Source organism: Camelus dromedarius, chromosome 19 (genome assembly GCF_036321535.1).
Source record: "Camelus dromedarius isolate mCamDro1 chromosome 19, mCamDro1.pat, whole genome shotgun sequence".
Lineage (NCBI taxonomy): Eukaryota > Metazoa > Chordata > Mammalia > Artiodactyla > Camelidae > Camelus > Camelus dromedarius.
In genome coordinates, this window is record NC_087454.1 from 25,557,281 (window position 1) to 25,574,713 (window position 17,433).

Genomic DNA, 17,433 nt, shown 5'->3' on the forward strand with positions numbered 1-17,433 from the left:
TTCAAATTAAGCAAAATGATCGATCAGTCCTTGGCGTGCAAGTATGTTCGTTTCCTCCTGTTAGGAGTTTGTTGATCCTGAAATGAGGGAGGGATGGGACCCTGACTCCCGGGAAACCCAGCTGCCTATTCCACTCTGCCCTTTCGCCATACATGGGACGGCTGCTGTTGACTGCGAGTTTTCCATGTACCAGGAGCCATTCTAAGCATCAGCTCACTTAATGCTCACAACAATCCGGGGCAGATGGGGACTATTATTATCCCCAATTTGCACAGGGGTAAGCTGGGGCTAGAAGTTGAAACTCTTGCACAAGGTCACAAACTTAATTTATGGGAGAGCCAGGATCAGGTCTGGCTCTGAGCCCAAAGCCAGAGCTATTCACCCTTCTCTGTGTAACTGTGTTCTCCTGAGCTCCTGAGCCCTGAGCCCTGCTGTACCAGGTGGCCCCAGCCTTGACCCAGACCAGAGCCTCGCATTTGTTCACTGCTCTCTCTCTGGCCCAGAAAATCCTCCTGAACCTCAGTGCAAGGCTTTCCTCTGCTTGCCGGAGCACTGATGTCCCTGTCTCTGCATCTCTGTTCCTGCTGGCCCTGCCCTGATGAAATGCCCACCCTCTGCCCTTGCTAGCTCAGTCTCTCCCCGACACACCCCTGTTTAACCCCCAGCTCACAGTCCTCGGAGTCCCCTGGGGCTCCCGAGTCTGCGCTGAGCCCTGTCCCAACCACTCCCTGAGCACTTTCATCCCCTGCCTTCTCTGCTGTGTCCTGCAGAGCATTTGACCCCACTCCACCTGAGGACATGGTGCTGTCTTAGGCCAGGGCTCTGCCATTCATCTTTATGTTCCCTGTGTCCCCCCATCCCTCCCCACCACCCAGAGCCTGGCACAATTAACTTCCATAAACACCAAGTGGGGAGAGGCCAGAGGTCCTGGTAGTTGGTGTTATGTGTGTCTGGAGAGGGGGTGTGGTGAGCAGTGTTTAGAGAACTTGTGCTGGTACAGGAAGAAGACAGAGGACCCATGTGTCAGGAAGCTCTCTCTCTGAGGGAGACGCAGCCCTGCCCTCGGGGAGCCCCAGTCTGCATATAGTTTCATGTTGGAAGCTCTGCTCAGAGCAGGTGTCAGGGCTGCCTGTATCTGGAAGCTCCCTGGGGTGTTGGCGGCCAGATTGGCCCTCACGGTGCTGTCCTTAGCCTTGAGCCCCACTCCCCCACCCCCATCCCCAATCCCATCGAGACTTCTAGTTTCCATGCTTCCTTGTCCTCACTCCCTTGCCCCAGACACACCTTCTGCCCCAATTCCCAGCGGTGACCTTGCTTCCAGCCTACTTTCTTCCTAGAAAGAGAGATCAGGGAGGGTTTCTCCCCAGTCCTTCTGCTCTGACCACCAGCAGCTGCTGCATTCAGGGACAGGAGGAGGAGGGAAGGGGGTGTGGTGGTGGCGGGGAGGTGATCCACCAGGACTGGCCCTAATGAAAACTGTTGCAGCCCCTCAGCTGTAGTAAAAATCAGGACACTGCCTTCGCTGCTTGTTTGATTCCTTGTTTGTTTGTTCATTTGTTTAAAAACAAATACAGTTGACCTTTGCCCTCAGAAGACCACTGTCCTTCGGGCATTCCTGCCTTGGCCTCTGCACACTTACTCCAAGAATGTGGCTGGGGCTTCCTGTGCGGCCAGGGATGGGCATATGACAACCTGTGTCTTTATGGGAAGTATCTCATAGCCACCACTCAGCTCAAATCCGGGCAGGATTATCCAGAAACCAGATCCAGTGTGTGCTTAGGGCACCACCCGTCAAGGATGCAGGCTTCCAAAAAGAAGCTACTTTGATTTCAGCACACGTGTATATTATTGTAATTTCAAAAAGTGAAATTTTGTTTTAAATTATGAATAAGTCTTAAATTTTATACAAGGGGCTGCCTGGTCATTTTAGTATCTGCAGCCTCTAAATGAGGAATATTTATAATCTTGAGCCTGTTCAGGAAAAAATACAAATGAAAAAGAAACACAGTCCCAAGACATATGTAAAGGAAGTGCACTAAAATGTGTGGAAATGGAGAATTCTCATTTGGGTGGGTCTGTTTGGGTCTCTGCTAAAAAGCCTATTCTGTTACATTATCTGAACATTGAGGTTCATATCCCCCTACTCAGAGATAGCGGGACCCCTCCCATTGCAGGAAAATGATCTCCATGTTCTGGGATTTTTCTGACCCCTTCACCCCATGTCCTTAGAACTTCTCGTTGATAGAAGCTGGAGTGAATATTTGATCTGTGTTGTTATGTGAGGGGGAGACCGACGGAGGTCGTGTTTGCCTCCCAGATAACGTGATTGCATTCTGTAGGATGGAGGCTGGAGGGAAGCGTTACCAGGCTCTGCAGCACTGAATCCCACCGCGGCCTGCACCCTCCAGTACTCCACCAAGTCACCTATCTGGGGCACTCTGGGTCCCAGCCTTAGCTCTGCTCCTGGGGCCCTGTGTGACCTTGCCTGAGCCTCTCTCCCACTCTGGGCCTACATGTCCCCTTCTAGAATGGTGGATGAAAGTGTGAGAACTTCACAGGCAGGCTGACTGGGCGCTGGAAAGGAGCCCATGGCAGTCACGAACCCAGGGCCCTCAGGAGCTCTCTCTCGTGGGTGAGGGCAGATGGGACACTGAGTGAGACACACACTCTCCCTCCCCCTCCACCCACTCACCCCCATAGCATCCTTTCCGTAGTCACTCACTGCCACTTACTACACATCAAGCTATGCACTGGTGCCCTTCAGGATGGAGATGGAAAACACCCACCTGGAGCCCCTGTTCAGGTTGTCACCCCCTTTCAGAGATGGCCAGTGCCTGGTGGAGTTTGGGGCCCAGAGGTCCCCTGGAGATCAAGAAACCAAGTGTGCGTGGGGATAGGGGGTAAAAGGGAGGTTGGCTGGACCCAAGGGGCCCCCATTTCTTTCTTCTCCCCAGGGTGCCACTGTGTCCCTCTCAGAGACAGTGCAGAAATGGCGAGAATACCGGCGCCAGTGCCAGCGCTTCCTGAGTGAGGCTCCGCTCCCAGCCACAGGTGAGTCCAGGTGGGGCCCTTGCCCAGCCTGTTCCCGGGAGGCCCCCAAGCCTGGCTGGGCAGCCTTTGCCTCCCTAGGATGCCACATCTGCTCTGTGCCTTGGGGTGTCGTCTGGTTGCTGCCATATTCCCCCTCGCCCTTGGCTGGAGCCGGCAGGAGCCGGGCCCTGGCCTGCCATTCTGGATCCTCCTCTGCACTTCCTGGCCTGTGCAGGGGCGGGAGGCCTAACCCACTTATTCCTAGGTATAGGAATATATGTTTGGGGGAGTTTGTGGGGTGGTTTAAAGAGGAGAGGATGGAGCCAGCTAGGCCTGGGGTCCAGTTCTGACCTGCGGTCACCAGTGACCTGATGAAGGTTCTCTTGGCCTGGTGAGCTACCATCCCCCTCATCTGTGGTCTGTAGTTTAAGACCTGGCCCATGCGGATGGTTTACTGAGCACCTCCTATGCTCGGAAATCTACACTGCACATACCATTTGTCCCTACAAAGCGCTGTGGTTCAGAGATCACCCCCATTTTACAGGTAAGGAAACAGAGACCTTAAGTACTTTGCTCAAAGTTCCACTGCTGCTAAGTGGCCCAGTCCCCTTGCGTAGCTGGGCAGGTAGGAAGCCTCTGCTGAGGCTGGCCTGGCCCAGGTCTGCTCACCAGCCTCCCAGGTGGGGAATGGGCAAAGTAGGGGAAAGCGCCCCAGCCAGGCTGGGACTCAGACACCATCGCCCCACAACAGGACTGTTCTGCAACCGGACCTTTGACGACTATGCCTGCTGGCCAGATGGGCCACCGGGCTCCTTCGTGAATGTCAGCTGCCCCTGGTACCTGCCCTGGGCCAGCAGCGGTGAGTTCCCTTTTCCGCATATGAACCTCCCCTCCCCTGTGTCTAGGAGACCAGAGAGCTGGGGTGGAGTTGGGGCGGGCTGCACGCTACTTTCTTTCTGCTGAGACTTAGCCCTCCCCACCCCAGAGGGTCTTTAGGCCTCCTAATGGTGGTCTGTCTGTCTGTCCTTGAGGGTGGGGAGCGGGGAGGTGGGATTAGGTGTAACCTGAGCCTGAGGCCTGTGCTGGCAAGTGGGGTCTGTGTGGAAAGTGTGGGGTCTGACTTAAGAGAGAATTGTGAGCACTCCTGCATCTAGTAGTCAGGAAAGGAGTCAGGAAGGAACAGATCCTGGGGCCTTGGGGTGGAGGTGGGGTTACCCTGAGGTGTCATTGCTCTGATGCGCCCGCGCGCACGTGTGTGTGTGTGTGTGTGTGATGTGTGTGTCTGTAGGTGCCACTACCTGGTGGTGGCACAGAGCCCCTGCAGACTCTTCAGGGGTTCACTGCTCCAATGAACCCAGATGGGAGTAGTGATCAGAGCCTTGGTGGGGTTGTCCCCCAGGCCCTCCCCAGCTTGCTCCTGTCTGAGCTGCCTGCCCTCTCCCCGAAGATGAAAAAGTTGAGTCCTACAGTCATAGTTTTGCTTGCTGGTGTTCTAAGTGGCTGTGTGAGCTTGAGTGAATTTCTAGACGTTCCTCTGCCTTTGCTGGCCATGTGGGAGATGGGATGAAGCCAGGTGATTGGGGGTGTCAGGATTGGTTGCTGTTAATTTCTTTCACCCACCTGACTTACCTCCCCCACTTTCCCGATACACACACTTTCCCTGCCCCTCAAAGGTTTGGGACTGGTTGCCTGGCCAGCCTGGGCTGGGCCTCTAGACCCCAGGGAGCCAGGTGCAGGACAGGGCCCATCACTCAGCACTAAGCCGCCCCCAGCTTGCCTGCCGCTTGCGGCTCCATCCATCACCTTTAATTTTATTTGAGCAGGAAATAGGTCCTGGTGGTGCCCGTTTATGAGTGAACATGGTTTTATTGCTTTCTCCATGAAGATAACGGCCACTGCGCAGGCCCCCTGCCAGCCTCCGCCCCCTCCCTGGATTCACCAAGCTAATTCACTCCCTTTTTTTGACACTCAAGATCACAGACTCTGCTTCCCTCTCCCCTCTCCCTGCAGAGACAACCACCCCGGACTCCTGCAGGATAACTGCTGTTTCTGGCATATCCTGGCTGAGGCTGGCACCGGGGGCTTCCCTCACCCCTCTCAGGGCATGGGGAGCAAGGAGGGGGCAGTTCTGGAACTGCCTTGGCCTGATCAAGGGAGTAGCCTGTGGAAGAACCACACAGTGGGAGTTAGGGTTGGGGAGAAGGAAGAGGGGGACGGGTCTCAGGCAGGGTCACGGCAGAAAACACACTCAGCTGGGAATTTGAAAAGGCTTTGATGGAGGGGCCACTTACAGAGGCTGGGTGGGGTTAAGGGGCCAATGAGGTAGGTAAAGCACCAAGGACTGCAACAGTGGGGAGCTTTAACATCCCCAGACCGGAGTGGGGCGGGAACGGTGTTATGGAGCCCTCATGACACCGGAGGTCATGGTGGTAGAGAGGTCACCAGCAGGGCAGGACTGTGGCCACAGAGGGGCAAAGCCACTGCCAGAACCTCAGAATCAAAGCAAGAAGGGAGCAAGAGAGAAATACCCTGGCCTCTCTCTCCTTCCACCCTCCTACCTTCTGCCGGTGTCTCCCATTGGCCAAACCCAGCAGAGGGCAGGGAGCCCAAGCGATGCTGTCCACAGGGGTCAGCCTCCTGGGTTTGCAGAGCAGGGCGGAGGAGTGCGGGACTAATTAATTAAATAATTAAATTCAAAGCAGTTACCAGACACCTGGCTTGGATTGTGTCAGGAGCGAGTGTTGTCAGTAAGACCTTAGGGGTGTGTGAGTGTGTGTGCACTGGGGAGAAGGGGTGACCCTCACCATGGGGCTGAAGAGGTCAGCTCGGGGCCCCAGGGGGTGCTAAGGGAGGTCAGAGCCCCCTCTTCTGCATGGGGTGTGGCATCGGGAAGGCTACCAAAAGGAGGTGACATGGGAGCCAGGCCTGAGAGAACAGGCAGATGGAGAGGAGGAAGGAGGGCCCTCCAAGGAGGGAGGACATCCAGGCACCACCTTGGAGATGGGGCTAGGCCTCAGGCCTCAGAGCTGTACAATGTCCCAGGGAAACTGGCCAAGTCCTTAAATTCTGACCCCTCTGATTCAGATTTGGGGATTGCACGGAGAGGGTGAGAGCTGATGAGTCAAGGAAGGAAGGTGTTCCAAGGAGATGCCTCTCATCCACAAGATTTTCTGTGTAAACCAGAAGGCTGAAGTGACTTCAGAGAGCTTGCTGCTGCCTGCGGGCCCTCCAACAGCCTTGTTTACCCACAAACAACTGATCTGTTTATTACAAATCATTCCAGTCTCATTAGCTGCACCTCCTCCTGATCCCAACTTGTTTGTTAGCTTGGTTCTAATTATAGGAGATCCATAAAATGTTTTTAAAATAGCCTATAACTCACAATTCTTAGAAACTCAGACAGGTGCCTCCTTTGAGTACTGTTGAGCCTGGAAGCTTTCACAGGAGGCCGGGGTGGCCCCGTAGGAGTTCCAGCTGAGGTGGGGTCCTAAGCTCCAGCCCCACCCCAGTGACGGGGTGCCCTTTTGAGGAATCGGGGTGGGGCAGCCGCAGGGCTTCCATCGTGATCCTGTTTTGAAGACCTAACACCTGTCTTATCTCCTAATCCTCGCACCACAGACCTAGGAAGTTATCACGGTTCTCATTTTACAGATGAGAAAACTGAGACCTGGGGAGGTCCCATAGCTGGTTGAGGGCAGAGCCAGGATTTGAACTCAAGTCTGTAGTTCAGAACCTGAGCTCCTTCTGGTTTGTGACGTGATGCACTACCCCTCACTCTCACCCCCAGCTGATGCCTTCAGTTGGAGCCCTGCCTTTGACCCTCATTCCAGCACTCTGGGGAGGGCCTGGGACCACCCTCTCCAAATCTCAGCTTCCTGGTCTGGGAGATGGGGGCCCAGGAGTCCTTGCTGGCCTTTGCTGTTGCCAGGGTGCAGGAGTTAATGGATTCATGAGCGGCTCTCCACAGCTCTGAGTGCCCGCATCCACGTGGAAGGGCGGCTGTTAGCTTGATTACAGACGCCGCTGCAGTTTCCGGGAGGGGAAGTGTTTAATTGGGGGTTTTATTTCCAGCACCAGGGTCTGACTTAATGAAATATCCCCGGGCCTCCTGGCATGTGGCCTGCTGCCTCCTGGTGTTGACAAGACCGGAGCCAAGCCCCTGGCTGTGATTTACTAAGCAGCTCCTGGGCCAGATAAAGCTGGGCTGATGAGCTGGGCTGTGCCCAGGCCCACCCCACGTCCAGCCAAGATGGGCATCTGGGGACCACAGGCCCGGTCAGGAACCAGCCTTGACTTTTACTATTTGCTGCTAATGAAGGGTAATTGACAGACACACTCACATAGGCTCACTGAGCTCAGGGACACAATGATCCCTTGACACTGTGCCAGTAACACACACATCTGTGCACACACTGCCTCCCTGGCCTCACAGCTGGCCCTGAACGGAGAGCCTGAGACTGGCATGCACTGCTGGGGTCCACACTGGCAAGAGGAACTGCTAGGAGGACACTGGTTGTTGGCAAATCCAAGCCTAGAGGAAGGGCAGAGAAATGGCACTTCGTCATTGGTGACTGTTAGCAGGGAGTTTAGCTGCTAACTTTTGACCTCTGGAGGCAGAGAGCTGGGGGATTGAATCCTGATTCTGCCACTTCCTGGCTAGATGATCTTGGGCAAGTCACTTGGCCTCTCAGAGGCTCAGTTTCTTCATCTGTAGAATGGGATTAACCGTGCCTACCTTGTAAGATGGTTGTGATGTCAGGCATACAACAGGTGTTCAAAACCCAATTCTGTGGGTCTGCAGCTTACAAAGAGGGTATGTAAGGGGCATGTGGGAAGGGAATCAGCAGTTTGAGTGCTTCCTCTTTGCCAGGCCCTGAGCCAGCTGTGGCAGGTGGCTATTATTAAGGTCATGCTCTGCGGGCTGAGTCCTGGAGAAATGGCACTTTGAAGGTTTGGGCCCCATCTGTGTGTCCTCTCCCCTCCCCTGGCCCCTCTGCCTCCTCTTGTCTTCCACTTCCTCACATCCAAACAGGCTGCCAGAGAAGGTTCTGACATCTGTCTCACTCCCCATGGAGTCAGCCCAGGTCCCCATTACTGCTCTGGGGTCATCTATCTCTGAAAACTGGTCTTGGCCTCCTTTCAGAGGACCCAGCCCCCGGTGAAGAATTCCAGGCACCAATGCAGCAGATGAGAGGCATTCGGGGGCCCTTCGGGTTGCTAAAATCAGACCTTGTGCCTCCCCTTCTCTGCCTTTTCTTTTCCTGATCATGTTCGTAAACACATCGGGGGCTGTTGGGACACTGCTCCTCCCACTGCCGGAAGTCCCGCCATTAGATTTTCAGGTTTTTGTTTCTCTTCCTGGAGAAGTCTCTTCAAATGCAGTTTCTTCTAGAAGCAGTGATGCTGCAAGCTGATTTATCCCATGGTATTACCAGATAACTTCTATCTCCCAAAGCGGGACCTGGGTCAGGGTTTGTGACAGGGAGCCGGAGAAAGGAGAGAGTTAGCGGGGAGGCTGTGTTGGGATACGGGGGTCGGCTCAGGAAGGACCAGGGTCCCACTGCCAGGCCCTGCCGATGCCTGACCCTGAGGGCAGAGGGCTGTCACGGGTCCCTGAAGTAAAGGGACATAACAGCAGTGGATGAGTTGACAGTCTGTGAACTGTAAAATACAGCCCATCTCAGATGGCACGTCCCTCCTCGGCCCTGGGGCTGGCAATTCTCCCCTCAGGCACCCATGTACTGAGCTTCTTCCACAGACCTGCCCTTACAGCTGCCTCTCCACCTGGAAACTTGTGAGCAGCCACTGCCAGCCAGGGTGGGGCTGTCTCCCTCAGACTGGGGTCCCTGAGGGCAGGGCTGTGTCTCTCTCAGGAGCTTTATGGAAATGGGCTAGTGTTCTCACCTCAAAGCAGGAATTCAACAAACTGCATCCCAGGGTGGCGAAGAGAAAAGGCTGAGGATGGGCCTGGCAGGTCACCTTTGTGACCCTGTCCCTGGGCCAAACAGGCATCTGGCAGGGGAGGGAGGCCCGAGTGTGTGTGTGTGTGTGTGTGTGTGTGTGTGTAGGGGAGCAGGTGTTGCTAACTCTGAGGGGTCCATTTTAGGGCAGCAGGGTGACCCGTTGGGTGGAGAGGAATGAGGGGCAGGTGGCCTTGGATCAGCTCCTGGTCCCTCTGCCCCAGTGCTGCAGGGTCATGTGTACCGGTTCTGCACCGCTGATGGCCTGTGGCTGCACAAGGACAACTCTAGCCGGCCCTGGAGGGACCTGTCCGAGTGCGAGGAGTCCAAGCGAGGGGACCGAGTGAGTTGAGGGGTTCTCAGGGAAAGCAGGGACCTGGGCATCTGGCGAGTTGGTTTGTGGCCATCTGCCCATCACCCTGCCTCTGGGGGCTTTGCAAACCATGCTTTCCAGACAGAGGTGGCGTGTGTTCACCTCTCCGGCCTTAGAACAGGGCCCTGGAAATCCAAGGACCATAGCCATAGGTTATTCTCTTTCTTAGTTCTGGGATCCCCAGTGGGGCTGAGCTGGGGCCCCACCTCTGCCCCTGCCCCATGGGAAAGAAGGATGTGGGAGAAGAGGGTTGTGGGCCGCCCCTGGTGCCCCTGGACAGTGTCTCCCCCGTGTGCACACAGAGCTCTCCGGAGGAGCATCTTCTGTCCCTTTACGTCATCTACACAGTGGGCTACGCGCTCTCCTTCTCCGCGCTGGTCATCGCCTCGGCCATCCTCCTGGGCTTCAGGTAAGGGGGCTGATTTTAGAGGAGGGGGCAGCAAACCAAGGCAACAATGCAGCAGGTTCCTCTCCTAAGAGATATCCAGGGAGCCCATACCGTAGGCTGTGAGACTGAAAACACAGGCTGTGGCACTGTGTACTTAGTCTAATCTCTACTGTCTAAATGTGTGTGTATAATCCTGCAAAAAAGGAAAAGCAAACACCACCCCCCTCCACACACACGCAGCACATGCCCCACACCTTAACAATGGATGGTAGGAGTATGGGACATCCTCTCCAGTGCGCACGTGTATCTTAATTGGAAATTCAGTCTGGTTTTAAACAAGACCTCAAGGGTTTAGAGAATCTGCCCTCTTTGGAGCTTGTCAGCCCCCATGGGCAAGTTCTTCCCTAAGTCTAACCTAGATGAGCCATTCTTTCCAGAGTACCAGGCTCTCCCCCCTCCCTCTGCACTGTGGTCCGGGAGGGCTGGGTTTAAGGGCAGGAGGGATTCTAAAGGCAGGGAGCTCAGGACACCAGCCAGCAGGAACAGCAGAGGTGACATTCCTCCTGCGGTCCCCATAGCTCCTGGCACAGTCAGGGCTGGGCACACAGTCAGTGCTCAGTAAACGTATTCACTCGATGAACATTCTCCCCTTTTATTAGGAAGCATTCAGAGATCTGAAAATCCAGTGCCTGATTCTACAATCACCTGTGTACACAAACTAAAGCCTACCACATGGTTAAGCTTCCCTGGGTAACCCTCCCTGCCCACCCACCAGAGGGAACCCTGAGGGGCTGCTTATAATTCCCATGCATCTCTCTATACTTCTACCACATTTGTATCTGTAAAAGTATGTAGTGTGAGTTTTGCGTGTTTTTATTGGTGTGTTGGACGTGTTTTTCCACAATGTTATTTTTGGCCCCATGTTGTTTTTGTGAGGTTCATTCATATTGGTGTAGGTGGTTCTGTTTCATTCATTTAAAAAAAGCCTCCCTTTCTCTCTCTCTCTTTATATATATATACACACACACATACACATATAATTTTTTTAATGGAGGTCCTGCAAGGACATCGTGAGTGCTAAGCATGTATTCTACCACTAAGCTAGTCCCCTCCCTTTCCTGGCCATTTTAGTTGTATGCTGTATGATTTTATGTTTATGTTGTATGATATATTATAATTTATTTACTTGTTATCCTTTTAATGGACATTTGAAGTGTTTCTCTTTTTTTTTTTCTTCTCTGAATTATAAACTTTGCCATGAAGAACACTTTACCCATGACCCCTTGTGCATTTCTCCAGGGGCGCGTGCCTCTGAGTAGAATTGCCTGGTCTGAACACCACGTGCTATTGCAAATGTATTAGGTGTTGTGAAGTTGCTCTCCAAAGTGGTCATACCAGTTTGCCTTTTCATCATTAATACATGAGAGTTCCCTTCGCTTAACAACCTCACCAATATTTCATATTTTCAGACCTAACTGTTGCTAATCTGAAGTGTGTAAAATATCTCATTACGATTTTAACTTGCATCTCTCCGATTCCTAGAGAGATCTAGTGCTTTTTTATGTGTCATTTTGTGAAGTGCTTGTTTGTAACCTTTGCTTACTTTTTTATTGGCTTTTTGGCTTTTTCTTTTTTGCTTTAGGCATTCCTTATATATTCTGGATAGTAACTCAGGATATAGCCTCCCAGTCTGTGGTTTATTTTTTCCACTTTATGGTGTCTTTTATGCACAGACGTCCTTAATTTTAATGGAATAAAATACATCAATGTGTCTGACTTTATTGATAAAATTTACCAATAAGTGTTATCAGTTGATAAAAATTCATTGTTATCAACTGATTAAAAAATTTATCAATTTCTTTTCCAAAGGCCAAATTTCTTTATGGTCTTGTTTAAGAAAACTCTCCTTATCCGAAGGTCATAAGTTTTGCACATCCCTTATGGCTTTTTGGTGAATCTGGAATTTATTTTTGTTTCTAGTGGAAACAAGAGATTTAATTTCCTTTTTCCATATATACATACAATTAATTGCATCAGGACCGTTAATCGACGGCCCACCCTTTCTTTCTCCCTCAGTTTGCAGTGCCTACTCTGCTGTGCGGCAAGGGTCATCTGTACCTGGGTGCGTTTCTGTCGTCTGGGTTTTTTTCCATTGCTCTAGTTATCTGTACCTTTACCAGTACCGTGGTGCCTTGATTACTCTAGATTCTTTAAAAATCTTGGTTCTCTTATAGCCAGGGCCCCTACATTGTGGTTCTTTAGGAGTAGCTGGATTATTCTTGGCCCTTGGCTCTTCTTTATAAGTTTTTTAAAGTTCCATCAAAAAAAAAAAAAAAGACCCAACACTGTTGGAATTTTTATTATAGCTATATTGAATGTATCAATTAATGTGAGGATAATTGACAGTTTCAAAATAGTGAGTCTTTCTATCCATGAATCTGGTGTGAATTCCATTAATTTGAGTCATTTGAGTCTTCTTTAATAATTTTAAGCAAGTTTTACTATGTTCGCCATAGAAATCATGCCCACCTTCTGTTAGACTTATTTCTAGGTAGCCTGTTAAAAATAGTGCACATTTGAAATTTACTTTTTGATTGTTTGTTGCTGATGTACATAAACATATGCATCATCAACCTTGTTGAATGAACTCTGATTAGTTCTAATAATTTGTGTTGATTCTCTTGGATTTCCTGTGAAGATCATCTACGAATAATGACAATTTTGTGTCTTTATTTCCAATTCATTCATATTCATTTTTCCTTTGCCTTCTTACAGTGGCTAAGATCTGTAGTACAATGTTGAACACATGTGATAGCCTTTAAGACTAGATAATCCTTATTTTGTTCCTGGTTTTAAAGGGAATCCTTCTAAAATTTCTCAGTTAAGAATGATGTTTGCTCCTTGTTTGGGTAGATAGCCCTTATTGGGTTAAGAAAAGCCCTCATAGTTCCAGTTTGCTACATGTTTTTGCATGAGAGGATACTGAAGTTGAATCCAATACTTTGAATTCCTACCATGCGCTTAACCGTAGTCTGCCCCTGTAAGGCAGCCCAGAGGCATGTTAGATGTGGCCTGTCATCAAGAAACCAAACAAGTCCCCAGTGGGGAAAGCAGTCCTCACACGAATCCCTTGGGTTGCACATGACTTTGTAGAAAAGAAGATGCAGCAGAGAAAAGGACAGAATGTGGGTGGGGGTGGGGGTGGCAGTAACCGCACAGCTGATGGCTTCATAGACAGGCAGGACTTGAGCTGGACCCAAAGGATTTTCAAGGCTATGGGGAAGAAGTTTACTCTCAGAGGAAAAAAGACAGGAGCCCAGTCCCAGAGCTGGACACATGCCTGAGGTGTGCTTTAGCCTGAGAACCAGGGGTGGTGGAGCAGAACCGTGGGCCATGGTGCCAGGGAAGGTTCTGCTCTCTCCCCAGACACCTGCACTGTACCCGGAACTACATCCACCTGAACCTGTTTGCCTCCTTCATCCTCCGAGCATTGTCCGTCTTCATCAAGGACGCAGCCCTCAAGTGGATGTACAGCACGGCCGCCCAGCAGCACCAGTGGGATGGTCTCCTCTCCTACCAGGTGTGTGGTGTGTCCAGGGAGGGCCCGAGGAGGGATGGATGGTGAAGGCCGGGCTCCCTCGCCCCACCCAGGCCTGGCTGGTTCTCAGGGAGCCCCCCGGCTGATGGGAGAGGCAGCCCACTCCAGGGAGCCCCTAGTCTAAGAGAGAGACACTGCCCTGCCTTTAGGGAGATCTCAGTATGACTCAGGGGAGTGGTTTTCGCAAACAGACCTGGTATGAATCCCAGCTCTGCCACTTACTAGCTAAATTTTAGGCGAATCGTTTAACTTCTCTGGGCTTCAGGTTTCCCACCTCTAAGGTGATGATGTTTGTTTTTTTCCACCCAGGATAGTGAGGATTCAACAAGCTAAAGCAGGTCAAATTCTTGGCCCTGGCCGCAGCTGGGTGGTGTTAGCTCTCTCATCCTATATGCACCACGGCAGGCTAGCAGCTGAGGCAGGGCCAGGAGGGGAGTGGAGAGAGGCAGAAGCAGAGAGCCGTTGTCCCCTGGAGACCTTTCCTCTGCCCCCAGGACTCTCTGGGCTGCCGCCTGGTCTTCCTGCTCATGCAGTACTGCGTGGCCGCCAATTACTTCTGGCTGCTGGTGGAGGGCGTGTACCTGTACACGCTGCTGGCCCTGTCCGTCTTCTCCGAGCAGCGAGTCTTCAGGCTCTACCTGAGCATAGGCTGGGGTAAGGCCCATTGTGCTTCCTCTCTCCCAGCACCCCGACCTGTGGCATGGGGGATGGGAGACCCTAACCCCCTCCCTTGGAACTGCAGCCTTCAGGCTACCCCCAGGGGTCCAACTTGGTACTCAGAGCCCACTGCTGAGCCAAGGGGCGGGGCCACCGGGGAACCCCCTCCTGGGGACAGGCCTCACTGCCCTTGGGGCTGTCAGGTCATTGTCCAACCCCCTACCTTTGCATCACTCTCCTCCCTTAATAGAAGCAGAGGCCTTCACTCTATCTGGCCAAATACACCACACACACCATTGGCCATCATGACACTGTCCTCAAAGACCCCTGCTCCTAAGACCCTTTGGAGATAGAGCCCCACACCTGGAAATGGAGGGTCCCAGGCCCCAGGTTGGGGGTGAGGGAATCCCTGGGCATGGGGGTTAAGGCCCTGTAGCTCTGTCACGTGATGATGAAGAGGGGGGCTCAGAGGAGAGTGGAGTGGGGTGGGGAGGCAGTTGCCGGGAAGCCAGCTGAGGAAAGGGTGGACCCCGGATGTGCCTGGAGCCCAGCTGGAAATGTTCTAGCCAAAAAAGTTTGCCAAGAACCATGTGTCTTTTTTTTTTGCTGGAACACTTCTGGTTGTGCTTCTGCCTTTCGCCACAAGGGATTCTAATGAGAACAGGGGTGGGATGGGGCAGGGACTGAGACCCCCCCCCCCCCCGCCCCAGCAGCCCTCGAATCCACCCGGCCACTCCGGAAACTGAGGCAACAGCGCTGCCTCTAGAGGGGCCCACAGAGGTGTCCCCTGGGGTGGAGGAGCAGGCCCTGCCTCTGGGCCTCCTGCTCACTCATTCACTCCTCTCATACCTACATTCCCCTGCCTCGGGCTGCCCCTGACCTAGGGGGACTTCCTGCCTCAGTCACCGCTATGCTCCTCCCTTGAGGCGCCCCTTCCCCTGCTGGCTCCCGCTGCTGAGCCTTTGCAAGGCTGTCCTGGGCCTGCCCGCCTGCTTGGGAAGTGGCCTCAGGTTGCCTGGCCCCTGGCTCTGTGCTCTGTCCTGCCCTCTCAGCCTCCCTGTCCCTGTCCTCACACTTCATCCCTTTTTGTTGGTGCTCCTCAGCTACTTCCTTCCACGTAGCCCTATTGTGGAAAAGTACCTTTAAAGGGGCTTTAGTCAGATCAGTGTCTCGAGGGCACTGAGGCCCAGAGAGGGCAGGGCCTTACAGAGAGCAGACACTGGAATGAGCCCTCCTGCCTTCCAGGCTCTGGGCCCCGTTGCCCACCCTGCACAGTTCTCAGGCCTGCACTGTGTCTCTTTAGTCCCCGAGGGCCCGCCAAGCAAGTTCAGGCCTCTGCACAAGTAGGCAGGTGGGCCTGGCCTCTGCACACAGCTCCCCGCTCCCACCCTTCCTCCCTCCTCCCCCAGGGCCCAACCCCTCCCTGCTTGGCCTTCCTCCCCTCCCAGGCCTCTTCATCCTCCTAGGGGCTGTCAAACCGGCTGTGGGCAGCTGGAGAGCCCTGCAGCTAACTAGGGGTGGGGGTGGAGATAGGCCCTCAAGGGGAACTCTGGGAATGCAGTCATCTGGGTGGGGGACTCTGTCCATTCTGGGAAATAGCATCAGTGCGGTAGTGTTGTCACCATGGTGACCTGAGGGCAGGAACAATCAAAGACATGGTGTGGTGTGTACAGAGGAGCGTGGGTAGTTAGTGGAGGGTTGTGGGGGTGGGTCACCCAGTGTCCTGGAGGTCTCCGAGTGGGAAATGGGGAAGGGGGTGCCAGCCCTTTCCCATCACCTCCTGCCTCAACTCAGGGCTCAGAATCTGAGAGGGCAGAAGGGCAGGACCTGGGGGACTGCCCCCTTCGCAATCTGAACATCCTTTTCTTGAGGAATTGGGATGGGGAGATCCAGAGAGAGACAGAAGGACAGAGAGAGAGAGATTCATAGAGAGCCCAGGACTCTGTTGTGATGCCAGGAGGCTTAGCCCAAGTTGGGATGCTTGCGGAAAAAACCTTTCAACTTCATATGCAAACGTAAGAATTAAAATTAGAACTCTGACACATGAGGGAGTCCCCAAAAGGCACGTCAGCTTCTGCTGCAGCTCACGGGCAGCGGGTGCCCCCGTAACCCACCACAACCTCCCTTGCACAGGAAGGAGGCAAGTGATGGACGAGGGAATCATTACTTCTTGGAGCCAGTTCTGTGTATCTTATTGGAAGCTTTTTTCCTCCAGCCTGTCTTGTTGATTTTCTAAATGGGAGAAAGATGAAGCCAGCAGGGAGTGTGTAATGTCTGCATGCAGCAGAGCTGTGCCTGCATTTTTAAAGACTTTGTTAAGGAGATGCTGATGAAAGGATGAAGTTCGCCAAGTCCAGCCGATAACATGAGTGAGCTCCCCTGTCCTGGAGCGGGGCCTCAGAGAAAGGACAGCAGCTGGCTGGGGATGTCCAAGACAGAGATTTCTAGCCATGTGTGTGGCTCAGGGAATGGCATGTTCTTGCCTGGACAGCTTGCCTTCTCTCACTCTCACATTGACTTATTCATTCATTCGTTCCGTTCTCACTGGGCATCTTCTCTGTGGCAGGCTCTGTGCTATGTGCTGGGGCTTTTAGAGGCCACTTGTCCCTTGTCCAGTCTCATGAAAGTCTGTTACTAAAGCATCATAGATGCTGAGAGGTCAGGTTTCTGTCAATTCAGTGGCCAAGGTGAGAGAGATCTGATGAAAAATGCTGGTCAGCTGTGAGCTGCTCTGCTTCCTCCATGCCTGTCTGCACTGTCGAGCACAGTAGCTCAGGCATCCGAGCTGCTCGGTACCTGATATTGGGTGGACATCCATGTGTTGAGGATGTGGACGATGGTGACAGGAAAGGCAATGGAATGGGTTCTGCCCTGGAAATGTGCTCCTGGGGGAGACCCCCAAAGCTACACATGCATACGCGTGGACCCCACCACCACAACCACACACACATTGTGTCCACACCCCTTAATGTGCACACTCTCGACCGTTCTCAGACACATGTGTCTCTAACCCTAAGAGAGGCACCAATAGAGACAGGCAGGGAAAGAGCTGGTGCAGAAAGCCATTGAGGGCGGTGCGCATGGGTTTGGGGTTGTGGTCCTGCATTCTAGTCCCACCTATGTCCTCCTGAGCTGCTGATCCATCTCCTCGTCTGTCATGTGAGGATGGACGATCCAATGCTAAGTCAGCCAGCATGCACTGAGCTCTCGGGGAGAGCTGGGCGCTGAGGCTCTGAAGACGAATGAGGCTCTACCCTCAAGGAACTGGAAACCATTGCTGTTTCATATCAAACGATCCCACACATAGTGGCTTAAAACAACAATTATATCTCGCAGTTTCTGTGGTCAGGATTCTGAGTTCAGCTGAGTGGTGTGCCTCGGGCTCAGGACCTCTGAGAGAGGGGGCAGTCCAGCTGTCGACCAGGGT

At 53.0% G+C, this 17,433-nt stretch overlaps 1 protein-coding gene across 1 annotated transcript in view; it reads left to right on the forward strand.

The window, feature by feature from the left end:
• GLP1R (glucagon like peptide 1 receptor) overlaps positions 1 to 17,433 on the forward strand; it is a 31,870-nt gene that overhangs the window by 4,446 nt on the left and 9,991 nt on the right. The window contains exons 2-7 of the mRNA XM_064476458.1: positions 2,955 to 3,051; positions 3,782 to 3,889; positions 9,215 to 9,333; positions 9,666 to 9,772; positions 13,178 to 13,331; positions 13,844 to 14,003. Coding sequence (XP_064332528.1) covers positions 2,955 to 3,051; positions 3,782 to 3,889; positions 9,215 to 9,333; positions 9,666 to 9,772; positions 13,178 to 13,331; positions 13,844 to 14,003 — 745 coding nt within the window. The remainder of the gene's footprint in view (positions 1 to 2,954; positions 3,052 to 3,781; positions 3,890 to 9,214; positions 9,334 to 9,665; positions 9,773 to 13,177; positions 13,332 to 13,843; positions 14,004 to 17,433) is intronic.